At 54.7% G+C, this 18,864-nt stretch overlaps 1 gene segment (V, D, J or C); it reads right to left on the reverse strand.

Annotated features, from left to right (window-relative positions):
• Positions 1-6,171: 6,171 nt before the first annotated feature.
• LOC128946320 (immunoglobulin heavy variable 3-20-like) lies at positions 6,172-6,538 on the reverse strand (the record flags this gene model as incomplete). The annotated part of the segment is given in 2 exon segments: positions 6,172-6,185; positions 6,229-6,538. Coding segments are annotated over 2 exon segments (324 nt in total), but the record flags the coding sequence as incomplete, so codon positions are not given.
• Between the last annotated feature and the right edge of the window lie 12,326 nt (positions 6,539-18,864).

An 18,864-nucleotide genomic window follows, 5' to 3' on the forward strand; every position in this document is an offset into this window, starting at 1 on the left:
CAATAGTCTATTAAGTACAGAATAGGTTGCTCCAGTGTCTACCATAAATTCTTGATCCTTTCCATCTATCTCTAAAACTACCCTAAGATCCTTTTCTAGTCAGCCTTGATTCTGATAGTTTCCCAAAACTAGTGCTTGAGCGACTTCTGCTGGTCCTCCCGTGAATCCTCCCACAGGAGCATTCCCCATTGGACCTGTCCTTAATCCTATGTTTCCCATGCCCATACCTCCTCTAACCAGGCATTCATTTTTCCAGTGTCCTAACTGTCGGCAAAACGCACACTGGTTTGGATCCAACCTCCCCGTGTTAGGTGCAAACCCAAATCCTCCCCGACCTCTTGCCAGCCCCCTTTGTCCGTGATTAGGTCCTCCCCGACCTCGACCCCTAATGGGTCTTCCTCCTACCCCTGTCTGTTGCATTACAGCCAGAATACTAGCTTGTTGTCTTTTTGCAGTTTCTTTTTCCCTGTTGTTGTATACCTTCCACGCTACCTCCAACATTTTGTCCAAACTTCCAGTGTCCTCTCCTTCCAACTTTTGTAACTTTTTCCTAATATCTTCTTGTGATTGCCCCATAAACAACAATGCCAATTGAAGTTTTCCTGATTGATCCTCTACATCTAAATTAGTAAACTTCCGAGCCATGTCTTTTAATCGTTCTAAAAAGGCAGACGGTGACTCGTTCTTGTCCTGCTTGACCGAATACAGCTTAGACCAGTTCATAGTCTTAGGTATTCCTGTCCTAATTCCTTCCACCAACAATTCCTGATATCGTTTTACAGCCCTTATTCCTCCCGTAGAGTTTGGGTCCCACCTTGGTTCCTCACTAGGTACCAATTCATCAACTGTTTCATTTAGTTGTCTCAACCGTATCTCCTCACGAGCCTTTTCTCTAGTGGCTTTAATAACCATTTCCTTTTCTGTGGAATCCATTATAGTATCTAATAATACCTGTAAATCATTCCAGTCCGGATTCTGAGTCTTTATTACCATTTTAACCACCCTTGCCACCCTTTCAGGATCCTCCCGATAACTCCCCGCTGATTGCTTCCATATTACCAAATCCCCGGGGGAGAAAGGCACCTTTATAAGTATCCTTTCTCCCTGTGGTCCCACAGCTTCCCTTAATGGCGCAATTAACTGTGGCCCCTTCTGCCCCTTCCTCCCCTTGCGAGTCCGCCCTGCTAACGGAGTTCTTTTAACACTCTCATTCCTTTCACCATCACCACCATCACTATCACTCTCACTAGATCCCGTTTTTATAGCTATATCCGCAGGGGGAGCAGGGGGCACATTAGGAGCAACCGGAGCCCTCGGGCGTGCTATACAGTAAGACAAATCTTCCTCAATTGAAGGATACAAATTACGCTCCTTTCTTTCTTTACATCCCACACACTCCCTTTCATCATTCACTTCTAAAACCAAAATACCACATTCCTTTTGCCATTCATCTTTCCGGTACAAAACGAAAAACAAATCCAAATATGGTATTTCATCCCATTTCTCATTCCTCCTTAAAAATTGCATCAAAGATTCGATTATCTCCAATTCCAGTGTACCATTCACCGGCCATCCCGCTTGCCCAATCTCACATTCAGGCCACCAATGATTACAATAATCTATCATTTTACTTTTATCCAATTCTTGATAATACCCCTCACTTTTCCACCATTTCAATATACAACCTAATGGCGTATTTCCAGGTATTTTACCATTGGCTTGCACAAAGGTTTTAAAAGTTTTAAAAGACATCATATTACAGCCTTTAATTCCACCTTTAGTTCCAGTAAACCAATACATCTTAAACCAATATACCTTCTCGCCGTCCTTCCCAAACAAAAACAGGAGGCGAGTTCCGGTCCTGCGTCCTTAGACGTCTTATGGCCGGAGCCTAGGCTTTTTACCAACCACCAAATCCAAATCCAATTATCACCTTTTTCCAATATAAAGCACCTTCAGGCTTACCTTGGCAGTTGTCCAACAGGCGCGGGGTCGGGCATGACCGATGTCTCCCCGAGAAGTGCTCGGTGCCGGCTTGGAGTGGATCGGGACGCGGAACCGCCCCAGCTGCCTTTGGAGTCCTGCCGCGGTCGCCAGAAAAACTGCTGCCCGATTGATAAATGACACAAAACTCGGATAAGTTTTGTGGGTGCTTTATTACGGGCCCGGGGTGCTGAGGGACTCACGTCCCAAAAACCCAAGCCCCCGATTTCACATATGGGTGCTTCCCTCTTATACATGCGATTCACAACAAAGTCTCCAAGAAACAGTTCCCTTGTGATACATTCCTTAGTTCACAGGCAAGATCATAAATCTTCTGCTTATCTTATTCTAAGAGCATTGTATGCTGCCTTCAGACAGGTTAGCATTCTTACTCTCCTGCACTAGTTTAATTATTTACTAAATTCCTAAGACTACCTGCTAAGTTACACACAAACCAAACACACACACTATCAACGGCTGCAAAACTGCAAAACTGCTTTTAACAAACCAATTCACACACAACTCATAACAAAACTATAATTACACATTTTGCGCAATTTCATTTCTTTTCCAACACGGGCAGCCGTGACCCTGCTGGAGTGTGGGGGGGACCTCCAGCCCCCCGGGGGGTCCCTGCGCCTCCTCTGCCGAGGGTCTGGGTTCAGTTTGTGGAATTTTGGGCTGGGCTGGATCCGCCAGAGACCCGGGCAGGGGCTAGAATACGTCGCAAGGATCAGTGACAGTGGAGGTTACACCGAGTACGCACCGTCAGTCAAGGGCCGGTTCAGGATCTCCAGGGACAACGGGAACAGCTTGGTGACGCTGACCATGAACAACCTCAAGGACGAGGATTCCAGATCCTATTTGTGTGTCAAAGCTCCTGGTGCTGGGGGTGCTGCTCCTGCTGATTATAGTGACGATGCCCTTGCTGTCCCCATCTCCTCGTCCCCCCCGTCCCCGTTGCCCAGACCCTTCCTCCAGACCCCCAGCCCACACCCAGCCCTTGGCCATAGATCCCAACCTTGCTCTGCCTCGGCCCCAAATCTCACCCCTGACCCCAAACCACAACTCGCGACCCCAAATGTCCACTTTGTGCCCCAAAACTTGATTCTGAAAGTGGATACTTCAAGCCAAGGGTTAAGGTTTGAGTCAAATTTGTAGTAATGTGCAGAGAGCGGATTTCGGGCCTAACCACTCCAAGATTGGGACATGGGGACAGGAATGGGGTCCAGGCTTGGAGTTTTGGGGAAGGGTCCAGAGAATGGAGATAGGTGGGGACCGGGGAACAGGAACAGGGCCAAATGCAACCTAAACATGAGAGTGACCAATACCTGCAGCAGCGTTCCAACCAGCACTACCAAAAACACTTCTGCCACAGAAATAGGATCCGGAATCCTCGTCCTTGAGGTTGTTCATGGTCAGCATCACCGATCTCTGCCTGTTGTCCGTGGAGATCGTGACCCGGCCCTTGACCGATGGCGCGTAGTTGGCGTAAGCACCACTGCTGTGGATCCTTGCGACATATTCCAGCCCCTGCCCGGGTTTCTGGCGAATCCAGAATATGTCATAGCTCCCGAAACTGAACCCGGATGCTCGGCAGAGGGAGCGCAGGAACTCCCCGGGGGGCTGGAGGTCCCCCCGCACCCCAGCAGGGTCACGGCCGCCCGGAGCCCTGCGGGACAAAGGGGAGATGCGGATGAGGCCAAAGCTCAACCCTTGACCCAAATCCTGACTCTGGGCCCCAGATTGTGGCACTTTGTCCTCCTCCTCACACTGGTGACCCTACCGTGTGGGTGCAATTCCTTTTCCCAGCTGGACTTGCCCAATGCAGGCCCACAGCCAATCAGGTTTCTCATCCCCATCTCCCCTTTGTCCCGCAGGGCTCCGGGTGGCCGTGACCCTGCTGGAGTGCGGGGGGGACCTCCAGCCCCCCGGTGGGTCCCTGACATTGCTGTGCCGAGGGTCCGGGTTCGATGTCGGCGGTATCACTATGTTCTGGGTCCGCCAGAGACCCGGGCAGGGGCTGGAATGGGTCGGGAGCATCAGGAAGGAGGGCTGGAGCTCCATGTACGCGCCATCGGTGCAGGGCCGGTTCACGATCTCCAGGGACAACGGGCAGAGCTCGGTGACGCTGACCATGAACAACCTCAAGGACAAGGATTCCGGATCCTATTTCTTTGCCAAATCTGCTGCTGCTGCTGTTGGTGGTTATAATGTTGGTGCTATTGGCCGGCTATTGGGACTCACCTGTCCCCGTTTCCCAGACAATTCCCTCCAACCCCTGACCCCACTCCTGCCCTTTGTCTCAACTTTGCCCTGCTCTGAACCCACATCTCAGCTCCTGGCCCCAAATCTCAGCTCCTGGCCCCAAATCAGGGCCGGTTTCACGCTGAGCTCGGCCTCGTCCCTCTAATCCCAACCATTGCCCCCAGACTTGTCCAGTTTTCCCCCAAATCTCTCCTGCAGGCACCAAGTCACAGCCACAGACCCAAATCTGGCCCATTGGACTGACATCGGCAATTTCGGGCCAAAATTTGAATTTTTGACTCCTTACCTTAACTTTGGCCCCAAATTTTGAAAAATTAAATGTAATTTGAGGAACGAGGGCACTGAGTGTGGCCCAGAGGGGACATTTGGGGCAGAGCCGGAGCAGGGCTGGGACAGAGGGTGAGGAAATGGGGTCAGGGGCTGCGGTTTGGGGGAAGGGCCAGGGGAACGGGGACAGGAGGGGGCCCAGCCATGGGGGAAGAGCCAAGAGCATACGCAGTATTAGCACCAGCACCAGCACGAACACTCTTGGCACAGAAATAGGTGGCGGAATCCTCGGCCTTGAGGTTGTTCATGGTCAGCGTCACCGATCTCTGCCTGTTGTCCCTGGAGATCGTGAACCGGCAGTTGACCGATGGCGCATATGCGGTGCTGGAACCACTGCTGTAGATGCCTGCGAGCCACTCCAGCCACTGCCCGGGTCTCTGGTGGATCCAGTACATATCAAAATTCCCAAAACTGAACCCGGACCCTCGGCAGAAGAGGCGCAGGGACCCCCCGGGAGGCTGGAGTTCTCCCCCGCACTCCAGCAGGGTCACGGCCGCCCGGAGCCCTGTGGGACAAAGGGGAGATGCGGATGAGGCCAAAGCTCAACCCTTGACCCAAATCCTTACCCTTGGCCCTAAACTGTGAACCATGGACCATCCCATCCTGGTTGTTTTGCTCCTGCTGCCTCTCCAAGTTGGGTCCCACACGCTTTTTCTGGCATGGCCATGTTCACTTCTGGTCAGAAGCCAATCAGGTTTCTCATTCCCATCTCCCCTTTGTCCCGCAGGGCTCCGGGCAGCCGTGACCCTGCTGGAGTGCGGGGGGCACCTCCAGCCCCCCGGGGGGTCCCTGCGCCTCCTCTGCCAAGGGTCCGGGTTCAGTTTCGGCAGTTTTGCCATGCAATGGGTCCGCCAGAGACCCGGGCAGGGGCTGGAGTGGGTCGCTGGGATCGGGAACAATGGTTCGAGCACCGGGTATGCGGATTCAGTCCAGGGCCGGTTCAGGATCTCCAGGGACAATGGGCAGAGCTCGGTGACGCTGACCATGAACAACCTCAAGGACGAGGATTCCGGATCCTATTTCTGTGCCAAACGTGTTTATGCTGATAATTGGGGCCCTCCTGCTATTTGTAAATGCACCATTGGTGGATCCATCGCCATCGCTGTGTCCCCACCTGTCCCCAAAGCCGAAGACCCTTCCCCCACACCCCAGTTCCATCATCTGACCCTTTGTCCCAGACCTGCCCCATTTCCACCCATGGTGACCAAAGACGCCAAACCCCGTCTGTGGTGCCCCAAACCCAACTGAGTTGGTGCCAGAATTTACCAAATTTCACCCAAAATCTCAGCCCTTTGGGCACTTTTGGGGGACCAGGGTGAGATTTGGGGCCGAGAGTTGAGTTTGGGGCCAGACCCAGGGGAGGGTTTGGGGCCAATGGGCAGCGTTGGGGCAACGGGGGCAGGGCAGGGACAAAGGGTCAGGGTGAAGGTTTGGGGCCAATGGTTGAGTTTTGGGGCAGAAACAGGTGAGGGTTTGGGGTCAGTGCTGACCATTGATGCAAATAGGGACAAAGGGTCAAGATCTGAGACAAGAGGTGAGGTTTGGGACGAAAATCGAAAATTTGGAGATCCAATGATAGGACAGGAGCAAAAACTAGAAGTTTGACGCTATCAACAGCATTGTCACCATGATTAGCAATAGCCCAACAACCGGCACAAAAAGCCCTGGCACAGAAATAGGATCCGGAATCCTCGTCCTTGAGGTTGTTCATGGTCAGCGTCACCGAGCTCTGCCCGTTGTCCCTGGAGATCCTAAACCGACCCTTGACCGATGGCGCGTAGCCGATGTTTCCACCAGTGTTGGTGATCTCCGCGAGCCACTCCAGCCCCTGCCCAGGTCTCTGGCGGATCCAGCCCACCCCAAATTGGAAAAAAGTGAACCTGGACCCTCGGCACAGGAGGCGCAGGGACCCCCCGGGGGGCTGGAGGTCCCCCCCGCACTCCAGCAGGGTCACGGCCGCCCGGAGCCCTGTGGGAATAAGGGGAGATGGGGATGAGAAACCTGATTGGTAAAGAGTGCCCAACTTTGCATGGCATGCTTCAAAAATGGGACAGGACCCACCTGGCAGGAGGATGATGAATTCCAGGGGTCCCAATTTGGGCCAAGGGTCAGGATTTGGGTCAAGGGTTGAGCTTTGGCCTCATCCCCATCTCCCCTTTGTCCCGCAGGGCTCTGGGCGGCCGTGACCCTGCTGGAGTGCAGGGGGGGCCTCCAGTCCCCCAGGGGGTCCCTGCGCCTCCTCTGCCGAGGGTCCGGGTTCGATTTTGGAAGTTTTGGGCTGGGCTGGATCCGCCAGAGACCCGGGCAGGGGCTGGAGAGGCTCGCAGGGATCACCAGCAGTGGCAGCACCTGCTACGCGCCGTCGGTGCAGGGCCTGTTCACGATCTCCAGGGACAACGGGCAGAGCTCGGTGACGCTGACCATGAACAACCTCAAGGACGAGGATTCCGCCACCTATTTCTGTTACAGCAGTAGTTGGGGTGGTGGTGGTGCTGCTTATGGTGTTGATGGTGGTTGTGGCCCCAAGCCTTTTGTTCTGTGTTCCCAAATATCTCAGAATTCTCTGATCCTTCCCAAAAAACCCAACCCCTCTTTCTCCAATCTTGACCATTTCCGCCAAATGCCACCATCACTTCCCCAATTCCCAGTTTCGCCCCAATTTTCCCCATTCCTCCCCAGCCTGTCCCTTCCCCTCCATCCCAGTGCGGAACGGGGATCGCTCCAGGGCCCTTTGAACACAAAGCTTTTTGTGCAGCCGGCGCTCTGCCGCAGCACCCCGAGGCTGAGCTGCCCTCTGCCAAACACAGATGTTCACAATGACCAAAACCAGGAACTTTCTGATTCCCTTCCCGCCCCGGCCGGGCCCCGGCAGCTGCCGGGGAGGAAGTGGGGGGAGGCTGCGGAGCCCCAAAATCGCCGTGTCTGCTCCTCCCTCCCTCCCTCCCTCCGTTGCTCCCACCTGGGGCTTCACTTCTCACTCAGCGGCCTCGGTGTCTGGTGCTGCTCCTTGGGGCTGGGCTGGAATCCTCTCTGGGAGCTCTGGACATGGTGACGATGCTGGTGGTGGCCCCAAACCCCCATCCCTGGCTCACCAAATGTCCCAAAATCCCCAAATCCTGCCCCAAATCTCAACCCTTGACCCCATTCTTGACCTTCTCCCCCAGTGCCCACCATGTTTGCCCCAACATTCTACTTTATCCCAATTGTTCCCATTTCACCCAAATCTCCCCCAGCTCCCGGGCCCTGATTGGAGGAGGCCTGAACTGGAGGCCAGGGGTGAAGGTTTGGGGCCAATGGTTGAGTTTTGGGGCAGGAGCAGGGGAGGGTTTGGGGTCAGTGCTGACCATTGGTGCAAATGGGGGAGATTTGGGACAAAGGGTCAAGGGCTGAGGTTCGGGGGGAGGGTCTGGGTTTGGGGACTGGGAGGCTCAAAAAAAAGGACTCAGAAAAAAACCACCATGACCAACATCATCCCAATCAATGTCTTTACCAGCAGCAGGACCACAACGACCAGCCCAACTTTTGGCACAGAAATAGGATCCGGAATCCTCTTCCATGAGGTTGTTCATGGTCAGCGTCACCGAGCTCTGCCGTTGTCCCTGGAGATCCTGAACCAGCCCTTGACCGATGGCGCGTAGTAGATGTAAGCACCAGTGTTGCTGATGTAGGCGACCCATTCCAGCCCCTGCCCGGGTCTCTGTCCAACCCAGTTCATGGCAAAATTCCCAAAATCAAACCCGGGCCCTCGGCAGAGGAGGCGCAAGGACCCCCCCGGGGGCTGGAGGTCCCTCCCGCACTCCAGCAGGGTCACGGCCGCCCGGAGCCCTGCGGGACAAAGGGGAGATGGGGATCAGAAACCTGATTGGTTCAGAAGGGGAAAAGGGGTGGGGCCACCTGGGAGGGGCAGCAGGAGCAGCAGGGCCAGGAGCCGGAGGGAGCTCGAGGCCATGGCCGTGATGTGCCTGGGTTGGGGATGGTTAATGCTGGTTTTAGTTTTGAAATCAATGTGGAACACTCAGGTCAAGGTGTGCAATTAATTAATGAGAATATTGAGTTAACTTGTAGGGTTTGAGTGACCTCAGGATTCCGGAAAAATGTGATGGAGATTTGGGACCAAACCAGTGGAGTTATGAGGGAAATTGGTAAAGATTTGGGGATGGGCCCCGGGCAGCCGTGACCCTGCTGGAGTACAGGGGGGACCTTCAGCCCCCCGGGGGGTCCCTGCGCCTCCTCTGCCGAGGGTCCGGGTTCAGTTTTGGACAATTTGGGATCAGCTGGGTGCGCCAGAGACCCGGGCAGGGGCTGGAATTTTTCGCAGGCATTGACAGCGATGGATAAACCAGATACCCGTCTGCGTTCAAGGGCCGGGTCATGATCTCCAGGGACAACGGGCAGAGCTCGGTGACGCTGACCATGAACAACCTCAAGGACGAGGATTCCGGATCCTATTTCTGTGCCAAATGTGCTTCTGCTGGTTGGGGTGCTTATGCTGCTGGTGCTGCTGTTGGACCCCATTCCCGTCCTTGTGTGCCCCCCTACCCCGTTCCCCCGATCCTTCCCTCCAGCCCTTGACCCCATTGGTGTCTCCCACAGACCCAAATCTGACCGATTTTCCCAAAATCTTGGCCATTTGCACCCAGGTTTGGAGACCTAGGCTGAGACGTGGAGCCCAGAGGTGAGGTTTGGGGCCAGGAGCTGAGAATGTGGGGCAGAGCCAGCTCAGAGCTGGGACACAGGGACAGGAATGGGGTCAGGGGCTGGGGATTGGGGAAGGGTCTGGGGAATGCGGAAAGGGGGGGACACAGCCATGGCGAGGCATCAATGCCATAGGCATCATTAACAGCACCATTATCATCAGCACCCCTGGAACAAAAATACCATCCGGAATTCTCGTCCTTGATGTTGTTCATGGTCAGCGTCACCGAGCTCTGCCCTTTGTCCCTGGAGGTCGTGAACCGGCCTTTGACCGATGGACAGTAGTAGATGTAAGCACCACTGCTCCAGATCCCCGCAACGTATTCCAGCGCCTGCCCAGATCTTTGGAGGATCCATTGCATGGGGAAACTGCTGAAACTGAACCCGGACCCTCGGCAGAGGAGGCGTAGGGGCCCCCCGGGGGGCTGGAGGTCCAAAGGGGAGATGGGGACGGGGCGATGCAAAGGTCCACCAGAGCTGTCCAATTAATTTATGGATGGATTGGGTCTAATTGCAGGGTTTAGGGAACTTTTCCATACAGGAATTTTCTGTTAGATATTTGGGCCCCGACAAAAGGAAATTTGGGGCAAAATCAGTGAAGGTTTGGGGACGAGGAAGAGGCCATGACCCTGCTGGAGTCCGGGGGGGAACCCAGGGGGTCCCTGCGCCTCCTCTGCCGAGGGTCCGGGTTCAGTTTTGGCGTTAATGGAATGTTCTGGATCCATCAGAGATCCGGGCAGGGGCTGGAGTGGCTCGCAGGGATCAGCAGTGGTGGTAACACCGAGTACGCGCCATCGGTCAAGGGCCGGTTCACGATCTCCAGGGACAAAGGGCAGAGCTCGGTGACGCTGACCATGAACAACCTCAAAGACGCGGATTCCGGATCCTATTTCTGAGCCAAGGCTGCTGGTGCCAGGTGGGGTAATGATGTCTCTGCTCTTGGCCTCTTGTCCTTGACGGGATCCCCTCCTGTCCCCAATCCCCAGAAACTTCCCCCAAATCTCAGTCCGTGTCCCCATTCCTGACCCTTTGTCCCAGATCTCCCCCATTTCCCACACCACCAACCATAGATCCAAAACCCCCAAAGTGGTCGTGCCCCAAACCCAACTGCTTTGGCCCCAAAACTCACCCAATTCTGCCCCAAATCCTCACTTAGCGCTCCCAGCCACAGCCACTGACACGAATCCACAACCTTTGTCCCCAAATCGGGACCCTGGGCCTCAAACCCCGACCTTCAGAGCCAAGTTATGGGGCACAAAGAGGAGATTTGGGGTCAGGAGTTGTGGTTTGGTGTTGGGAAATTTAGCAGACTAGAGAATGGAAAAGTACAAACCCGTGGCTAATTCCAAATCTTGCACCTGTGAGATAGCGTGTACTTGGGCCTAGCTTCAGTAGGAAAAAAAACAGTGAAAGAGACATGAGAAAAGAGAGATGTAACCCCTAAGGAATGAGGAAGAGTTCATGGTATAGTTTAACCAATAGATTGCTTGGCTTATAGAATATTCATAAACTTATTATTTGCTGTATAAGTGTTTGATGGTTTCTTCAATAAACCGGACCTGTGATGAACCAGCTGGTGTCCTGGTCCCCATCCTACGACACACTCAGGTCTCTCATCCGCATCTCCCCTTTGTCCCGCAGGGCTCCGGGCTGCTGTGACCCTGCTGGAGTGCGGAGGGCACCTCCAGCCCCCCGAGGGGTCCCTGCGCCTCCTCTGCCGAGGGTCCGGGTTCTGTTCCGGTGGTTTCCACGTGAGCTGGTATCGCCAGAGACGCGGGCAGGAGCTGGAGTGGGTCGCGAGTGTCAGTAACACCGGTGGCACCCCCTGGTACGCGGATTCCGTCAAGGGCCGGTTCAGGATCTCCAGGGACAACGGGCAGAGCTCGGTGTCGCTGACCATGAACAACCTCAAGGACGAAGATTCCGGATCCTATTTCTGTGGCAGAAGTGTTGTTGGTAGTGCTGGTTGGGGTGCTGCTGCAGGTATTGGTCACTCTCATGTTTTGTTTGCATTTGGCTGTGTTCCTGTTCCCCGGTCACCACGTATCTCCATTCTCTGGACCCTTCCCCAAAACCCCAAGCCTGGACCCCATTCTTCTCTCCATGTGCCAGTCTTGGAGTGGTTCGGCCCGAAATCTGGTCTCTGCACATTACCACAAACTTGACTCAAACCTTAACCCTTGGCTTGAAGTATCCACTTTCAGAATCAAGTTTTGGGGAACAAAGTGGAGATTTAGGGTCAGGAGTTGTGGTTTGGGGTCAGCGGGTGAGAATTGGGGCCGAGGCAGAGCAAGGTTGGGATCAATGGCCAAGGGCTGGGTGTGGGCTGGGGGTTTGGGGGAAGGGTCTGGGCAACGGGGATAGGGGGGACGAGGAGATGGGGACAGCAAGGGCATCGTCAATATAATCAGCAGTAGCAGCACCCTCACCAGCAGGAGCTTTTGCACAGAAATAGGATCCGGAATCCTTGTCCTTGAGGTTGTTCATGGTCAGTGTCACCGAGCTCTGCCCGTTGTCCCTGGAGATCGTGAACCGGCCCTCGACTGACGGCGCGTACTCGGTGTAACCTCCACTGTCACTGATCCTTGTGACATATTCCAGCCCCTGCCCGGGTCTCTGGCGGATCCAGCCCATCCCAAAACTTCCAAAATCAAACCCGGACCCTCGGCAGAGGAAGCACAGGGAACCCCCGGGGGGCTGGAGGTCCCCCCCGCACTCCAGCATGGTCACGGCCGCCCGGAGCCCTGCGGAAAAAAGGGGGAGATGGGAATGGGGCGATGCAAAAGTCAGGCTGAGGTGTCCAATTAATTAATGGGTGGATTGGGGCTCATTGCAGGGTTTAAGGAACTTTTCAATACAGGAAACCTCTGCTGGACATTTGAGGCAAGAAAAAAGGATTCTGGGGCAAAACCAGAGAAGCTTTGTGGATGGTGGAGCAGCCGTGACCCTGCTGGAGTGCAGGGGGCAACTCCAGCCTCCCGGGGGGTCCCAGCGCCTCCTCTGCCGAGGGGCTGGGTTCAGTTTTGGCAGTTTTGGGATGGGCTGGATCCGCCAGAGACCCGGGCAGGGGCTGGAGTGGCTCGCGGGTATCAGCAGCCCTGCTGGTTCCAGGACCGCCTACGCGCCGTCGGTCAAGGGCTGGTTCAGGATCTCCAGGGACAACGGGCAGAGCTCGGTGACGCTGACCATGAACAACCTCAAGGATGAGGATTCCGGATCCTATTTCTGTGCCAGGGCTTTTTGTGCTGGTTGTTGGGCTGTTGCTAATCATGATGACTATGCTGTTGATAGCGTCAAACTTCTAGATTTTTCTCCTGTCCCATCATTGGATCTCTAAATTATCGATTTTCATCCCAAACCTCACCTCTTGTCTCAGATCTTGACCCTTTGTCCCTATTTGCATCAATGGTCAGCACTGACCCCAAACCCTCACCTGTTTCTGCCCCAAAACTCAACCATTGGCTCCAAACCTTCACCCTGACCCTTTGTCCTAGCCCCGCCCCCTTTGCCCCAACGCTGCCCATTGGCCCCAAACTCTGCCCTGGGTCTGGCCCCAAACTCAACTCTTGGCCCCAAATCTCATCCTCGTGCCCCAAAAGTGCCCAAAGGGTCGAGATTTGGGGTGAAATTGGGCAAATTTTTGCACCAACTCAGTTGGGTTTGGTGCAGAACCAGTCAGGGTTTGGGGCCTTTGCTCACCATGGGTGGCAATGGGGGAGACTTTGGACAAACGGTCAAGAATGGGGTGAAGGGCTGAGATTTGGGAGAAGGACCTGGGGTTGAGGAGAGAAGGGGATACTGAGATGGGAATGAAGACACCTCAGGCATCTTCATATTTAGCACCAGGACTGCAATCATCACCAGCAGATTTGGCACAGAAATAGGATCCGGAATCCTCGTCCTTGAGGTTGTTGATGGTCAGTGTCACCGAGCTCTGCCCGTTGTCCCTGGAGATCGTGAACCGGCCCTTGGCTGATGGCACGTAGTAGGTGCTGCCACTGCTGTGGATCGCTGTGAGCCACTCCAGCCCCTGCCCGGGTCTCTGCCGCACCCAGAGCATGGCAACACTCCTGAAACTGAACCCGGACCCTCGGCAGAGGAGGTGCAGGGACCCCCCGGGGGGCTGAAGGTACCCCCGCACTCCCGCAGGGTCACAGCCACCCGGAGCCCTGGGGGACAAATGGGAGATGGGGATGAGGCCAAAGCTCAACCCTTGACCCAAATCCTGACACTTGGCCCAAAATTTTGACACTTCTGCCACCACATCCTCATCCTGGCTGCCATCTCACGCGGGTCCTGCCCCTTTTTTCTGCAAGCAATGCCCCTTTTCTCGTTCTGGACCAATCAGATTTGTCGTTTCCATCATCTCCCCTTTGTCCCGCAGGGCTCCGGGCGGCCGTGACCCTGCTGGAGTGCAGGGGGGACCTCCAGCCCCTTGGGGGGTCCCTGCACCTCCTCTGCCAAGGGTCCGGGTTAAGTTTCGGGAGCTACAACATGAATTGGGTGCGCCAGAGACCCGGGCAGGGGCTGGAGTGGCTCGCATGGATCAACATTGGTGGCAGCGCCTGGTAGGCGCCGTCGGTCAAGGGCCAGGTCAGGATCTCCAGGGACAACGGGCAGAGCTCGGTGACGCTGACCATGAACAACCTCAAGGACAAGGATTCCGGATCCTATTTCTGCGGGAAATCTGCCTATAACAATTGGAGTACTGGTGCTGGTGTGGATCGTTTTGGTCCGGACCCTGTGGCCGTGTCCCGACCGGCCCACAAATCCCAGACCCTTCCCTAAAACCCAAACCCTTTTGCCCATTCCTGACTCTGTCCCAACCCTAGAGTGGTTCTTCCCCAAATTCTCCACAGCTGGCAAGAAAGTTGACCCAAGTCTTAACCTTGGCCTTAAATCTCCACTTTTAATTCAAAGTTTGGGGCACAAAGAGGAGATTTTGGGTCAGGAGTTGTGGTTTGGGGTCAGCGGGTGAGAATTGGGTCCGAGGCAGAGCAAGGTTGGGATCAATGGTCAAGGGCTGGGTGTGGGCCGCGGTTCTGGGGGACGGGTCTGGGCAACAGGGACAGTGGGGGACACGGGGATGGGGGGCACAGTCAAATCTATAAACAACACCAGCAGGATCATACCAAACATTAACAGATTTGGCACAGAAATAGGTGGCAGAATCCTCGTCCTTGAGGTTGTTCATGGTCAGCGTCACCGAGCTCTGCCCATTGTCCCTGTAGATCCTGAACCGGCCCTTGACTGAGGGTGCATAGCCGGTGTTGGAACCATCGCTCTAAATCCCCCCGAGCCACTCCGTCACCTGCCCGGCTCTCTGGCGGACCCACTGCATCCCAAAATTCCCAAAACTGAACCCGGACCCTCGGCAGAGGAGGCGCAGGGACCCCCCGGGGGGCTGGAGGTGCCCCTCGGACTTCAGCAGGGTCACGGCATCTGACTCCATGAGTCAGAATGCTGAAAAATTTCTCTATTAAATCTCTACTATATTACATTGTTATAATATTTTATTACATTATTACAATATTATATCTCATTATTAATATATTACATCTCACTAATAATATATTATATCTCATTAATACTATATTATATCTCATTAATTCCATATTATAACTCATATATACTATATTATATCTCATTAATACTATATTACATCTCTTTAATACTATATTACATCTCGTTAATGGAATATTAAATCTTATGAATGCTATATAATATCTCATAAATACTATATTATATCTCAATAATTCTATATTATATCCCATTAATACTATATTACATCTCATTAATGCTCTATTATATCTCATTAATTCTATATAACATCTCATTAATGGTATATTATATCTCATCAATACTATATTATATCTCATTAATGCTGTATTAAATCTATGCTAAAGAGATACTAAAAGAATTCCATACAAAAGACACGAAAAAATCTTAAAGAATCCCCGTGAGAGTCCGACAGAGCCAGGTCATGGCTTGGAGCCCATTGGCCAAGGAAACAAAACAATCTGCAGCAGAACCCAAATGATGAATCCCTGCAGGGGAACAATCCCCCGGACACATTCCAACACGCGCAGAAACAACAGGAGCAGTGAGGAGAGATGGGAATTGTTTCCTCTTCATCTTCTCCCTGTGCTGCTCCAGGAAAATCCTGTGAGAGAAAGAGAGAGACAGAGAGAGAGAGGGAGAGAGAGAGAGAGACAGAGAGAGAGAGGGAATGGTGTCTGACTCTGTGCTGGGAATGAGAATGGCAGAGCTGGGCCTGGTGCCCATCTCCCCTTTGTCCCACAGGGCTCCGGGCGGCCGTGACCCTGCTGGAGCGCGGGGGGACCTCCTGCCCCCCGGGGGGTCCATGCGCCTCCTCTGCCGAGGCTCCGCATTAAATTTCGGGAGATTCTCCATGTTCTGGGCGCGCCAGACACCCAGGCAGGGGCTGGAATTCTTCGCAGGGATCAAGGACAACGGTGGCAGCATCGCCTACGCGCCATCATTCAAGGGCCGGGTGAGGATCTCCAGGGACAACGGGCAGAGCTCGGTGACGTTGACCATGAACAACCTCAAGGACAAGGATTCCGGATCCTATTTCTGTGCCAAATGCGTTGATGGTGGTTGTGCCAATAGTGATGGTACTGTTGGCGTGGCATTTATTGCTGGTTCTGATCTTGGTCCCAAATCCCTCCACTTTGTTCCCAAATATCCCCTGGTCCTCTGATCTCTCCACCAAATCTCAGCCCTTTTCATCACATCTCGGCCATTTTACCCCAAACACTGCCCCTGCTGCCCCAACTCCCGAATTTCTCCCAGTTTTTCCCATTCCACCCAAATCTCCCCAGCTCCCAAGACCTGGTTGGAGCAGGCCTGAACTGCAGGCCAGGGGTGAAGGTTTGGGGCCAATGGTTGAGTTATGGGGCAGGAGCAGGGGAGGGTTTGGGGTCAGTGCTGACCATTGGGGCAAATGGAGACAAAGGGTCAAGGGCTGGGTCAATGGGTGAGGTTTGGGATGAAAAGCAGAACTCTGGGGACTCAGTGATGGGAGTGGGATAAAAGGCAGGAGCTTGAGACAATCAGGGGCAGCGTCACCATTAGCAGCAGCACCATAATTATCAGCAGCCCTGGCACAGAAATAGGGTCCGGAATCCTCGTCCTTGAGGTTGTTCATGGTCAGCGTCACCGAGCTCTGCCCGTTGTCCCGGGAGATCGTGAACCGGCCCTTGACCGAAGGCGCGTAGTAAGTGGCTCCACCAATGTTTATGTACGCCACGAATTCCAGCGCCTGCCCGGGTCTCTGTCGGACCCAGTTCATGGCAAAATTGCCGAAACTCTACCCGGACCCACGGCAGAAGAGGTGCAGGGACCCCCGGGTGGCTGGAGGTCCCCCCGGCAATCCAGCAGGGTCACGGCCGCCCGGAGCCCTGCAGGACAAAGGAGAGATTGGGACTAGGGGATGGATTGGCTGTGCGGTCAAAGTTGGCGCTGCCATTCCAGAAAAAGGGTGTGGGATCCACCCGGGATGACTGGCAGGAGTTGCAGGAGCAAGACGGTGAGGTCCAAGGGTCCCAATTTTTGGGCAACATCAGGATCTGCATGCAAGAATCAACATTTGGGTGGATGTTTTCCTTCATCCCCATCTCCCCTTTGTCCTGCGGGGCTCCGGGCGGCCGCGACCCTGCTGGAGTGCGGGAGGGACCTCCAGCCCCTGCGGGGTCCCTGCGCTACCTCTGCCGAGGGTCTGGGTTGGATTTCGGGAGTGTTGACCTGTTCTGGATCCGCCAGAGACCCGGGCAGGGGGTGCAATATGTCGCAAGGATCTACTACACTGGAGGTTACACCGACTACGCGCCATCGGTCAAGGGCTGGTTCACGATCTCCAGGGACAACAGCCAGAGCTCGGTGATGCTGACCATGAACAACCTCAAGGACAAGGATTCCGGATCCTATTTCTGTGCCAAATGTTACAGCAGTGGTTGTGGTGGTGGTACTGCTGCTTACGGTTTTGATGGTGGTTGTGGTCCCAAGCCCTCTCCTCTCTCTTCCCAAATAGCTCAGAATTGTCTGATCCTTCCCCAAAATCCCCACCTCTGTTTCTCAAATCTTGACCATTTCCCCCAAAATCCACCGTCACTTCCCCAGTTCCCAATTTCCCCCAATTTTCCCCATTCCTCCCCAGTCTGGCCCTACCCCTCTGTCTTAGTGTGGCACGGGGATCGCTCCAGGGCCCTTTGCAGCCAAAGCTTTTTGTGCAGCCGGTGCTCTGCCACAGTGCCCAAAGGCTGAGCTGCCCTCTGCCAAACACAGATGTTCACAGTGGCCAAAACCAGGAACTTTCTGTTTCCTTTCCTGCCCCGGCCGGGCCCCGGCAGCTGCCGGGGAGGAAGTGGGGGGAGGCTGCGGAGCCCCAAAATCGCGGCCTCTTCTCCTCCCTCCCTCCCTCCCTCGCTCCCACCTGGGGCTTCACCTCTCCCTCAGCAGCCTCGGTGTCTGGGGCTGCTCCTTGGGGCTGGGCTGGAATCCTCTCTGTGAGCTATGGAGAAAAAGCCCTTTTTTTTTTTTCCCAAAAACACATGAAAATTTGTGGAGATGAAACTGTTGAAATTGATCTCGAGCCAAGGGCTCCATGCTGAGAGAAGCAGATGGGTGCAAGGGTGGAGTCACCTGGAACGTTCCATCGGTCAAGGTCTGGGTCAGCACGGCCAGGGACAGCAGGCTGAGCTCGGTGACGCTGGCCATGTGTGACAACAGGTGAAAGGTCTGAAGATAGCTGAGGACACGGGGATGGGGACATGGCCAAAAGCACTGGCAATATCAGCATTGCCACCAGAAATACGCTTGGCACAGAAATAGGATCCGGAATCCTCGTCCTTGAGGCTATTCATGGTCAGCGTCACTGAGCTGTGCCCGTTGTCCTGGGAGATCGTGACCCGGCCCTTGACCGATGGCGCATAGAAGGTGTTGACACCATCAGCATTGATCCCAGCAACAAATTCCAGCGCCTTCCCGGGTCTCTGGCGGATCCTGAACATACCAAAACTCCCAAAACTGAACCCGGCCCCTCGGCAGAGGAGGCGCAGGGACCTCCCGGGGAGCTGGAGGTTCCCCCCTGCCCTCCAGCAGGGTCACGGCTGCCCGGAGCCCTGCGGGACAAAGGGGAGATGGGGATGAGGCCAAAGCTCAACATTGACCCAAATCCTGACTCTGGGCCCGAAACTGGGATGTTTGGACCGCCCCATCCTAGTTCTCCTGCTGCCCCTCTCAGGTGGGTCCCGCAACATTTTCCTGTTTAATACACCCACTTTGAAGCCCTCAGGTAATCAGGTTTCTCAACCCCATCTCCCCTTTTTCCCGCAGGGCTCCGGGCGGCCGTGACCCTGCTGGAGTGCGGGGGGGACCTCCAGGCCCCCGGGGGTCCCTGTGCCTCCTCTGCCGAGAGTCCGGGTTCAGTTTCGGTGGTTTTGCCATGGTCTGGATCCGCCAGAGACCCGGGCAGGTGCTGGAATTCGTTGCATGGATCAGGAGCGATGGTTCCAGCACCATCTATGCGCCATCGGTCAAGGGCCGGGTCACGATCTCCCGGGACAACGG

The sequence above is a fragment of the Melozone crissalis genome, unplaced genomic scaffold, assembly GCF_028551555.1.
Source record: "Melozone crissalis strain CALT ecotype California unplaced genomic scaffold, PUWL_Pcris_2 ptg000079l_1, whole genome shotgun sequence".
Classification (NCBI taxonomy): Eukaryota; Metazoa; Chordata; class Aves; order Passeriformes; family Passerellidae; genus Melozone; species Melozone crissalis.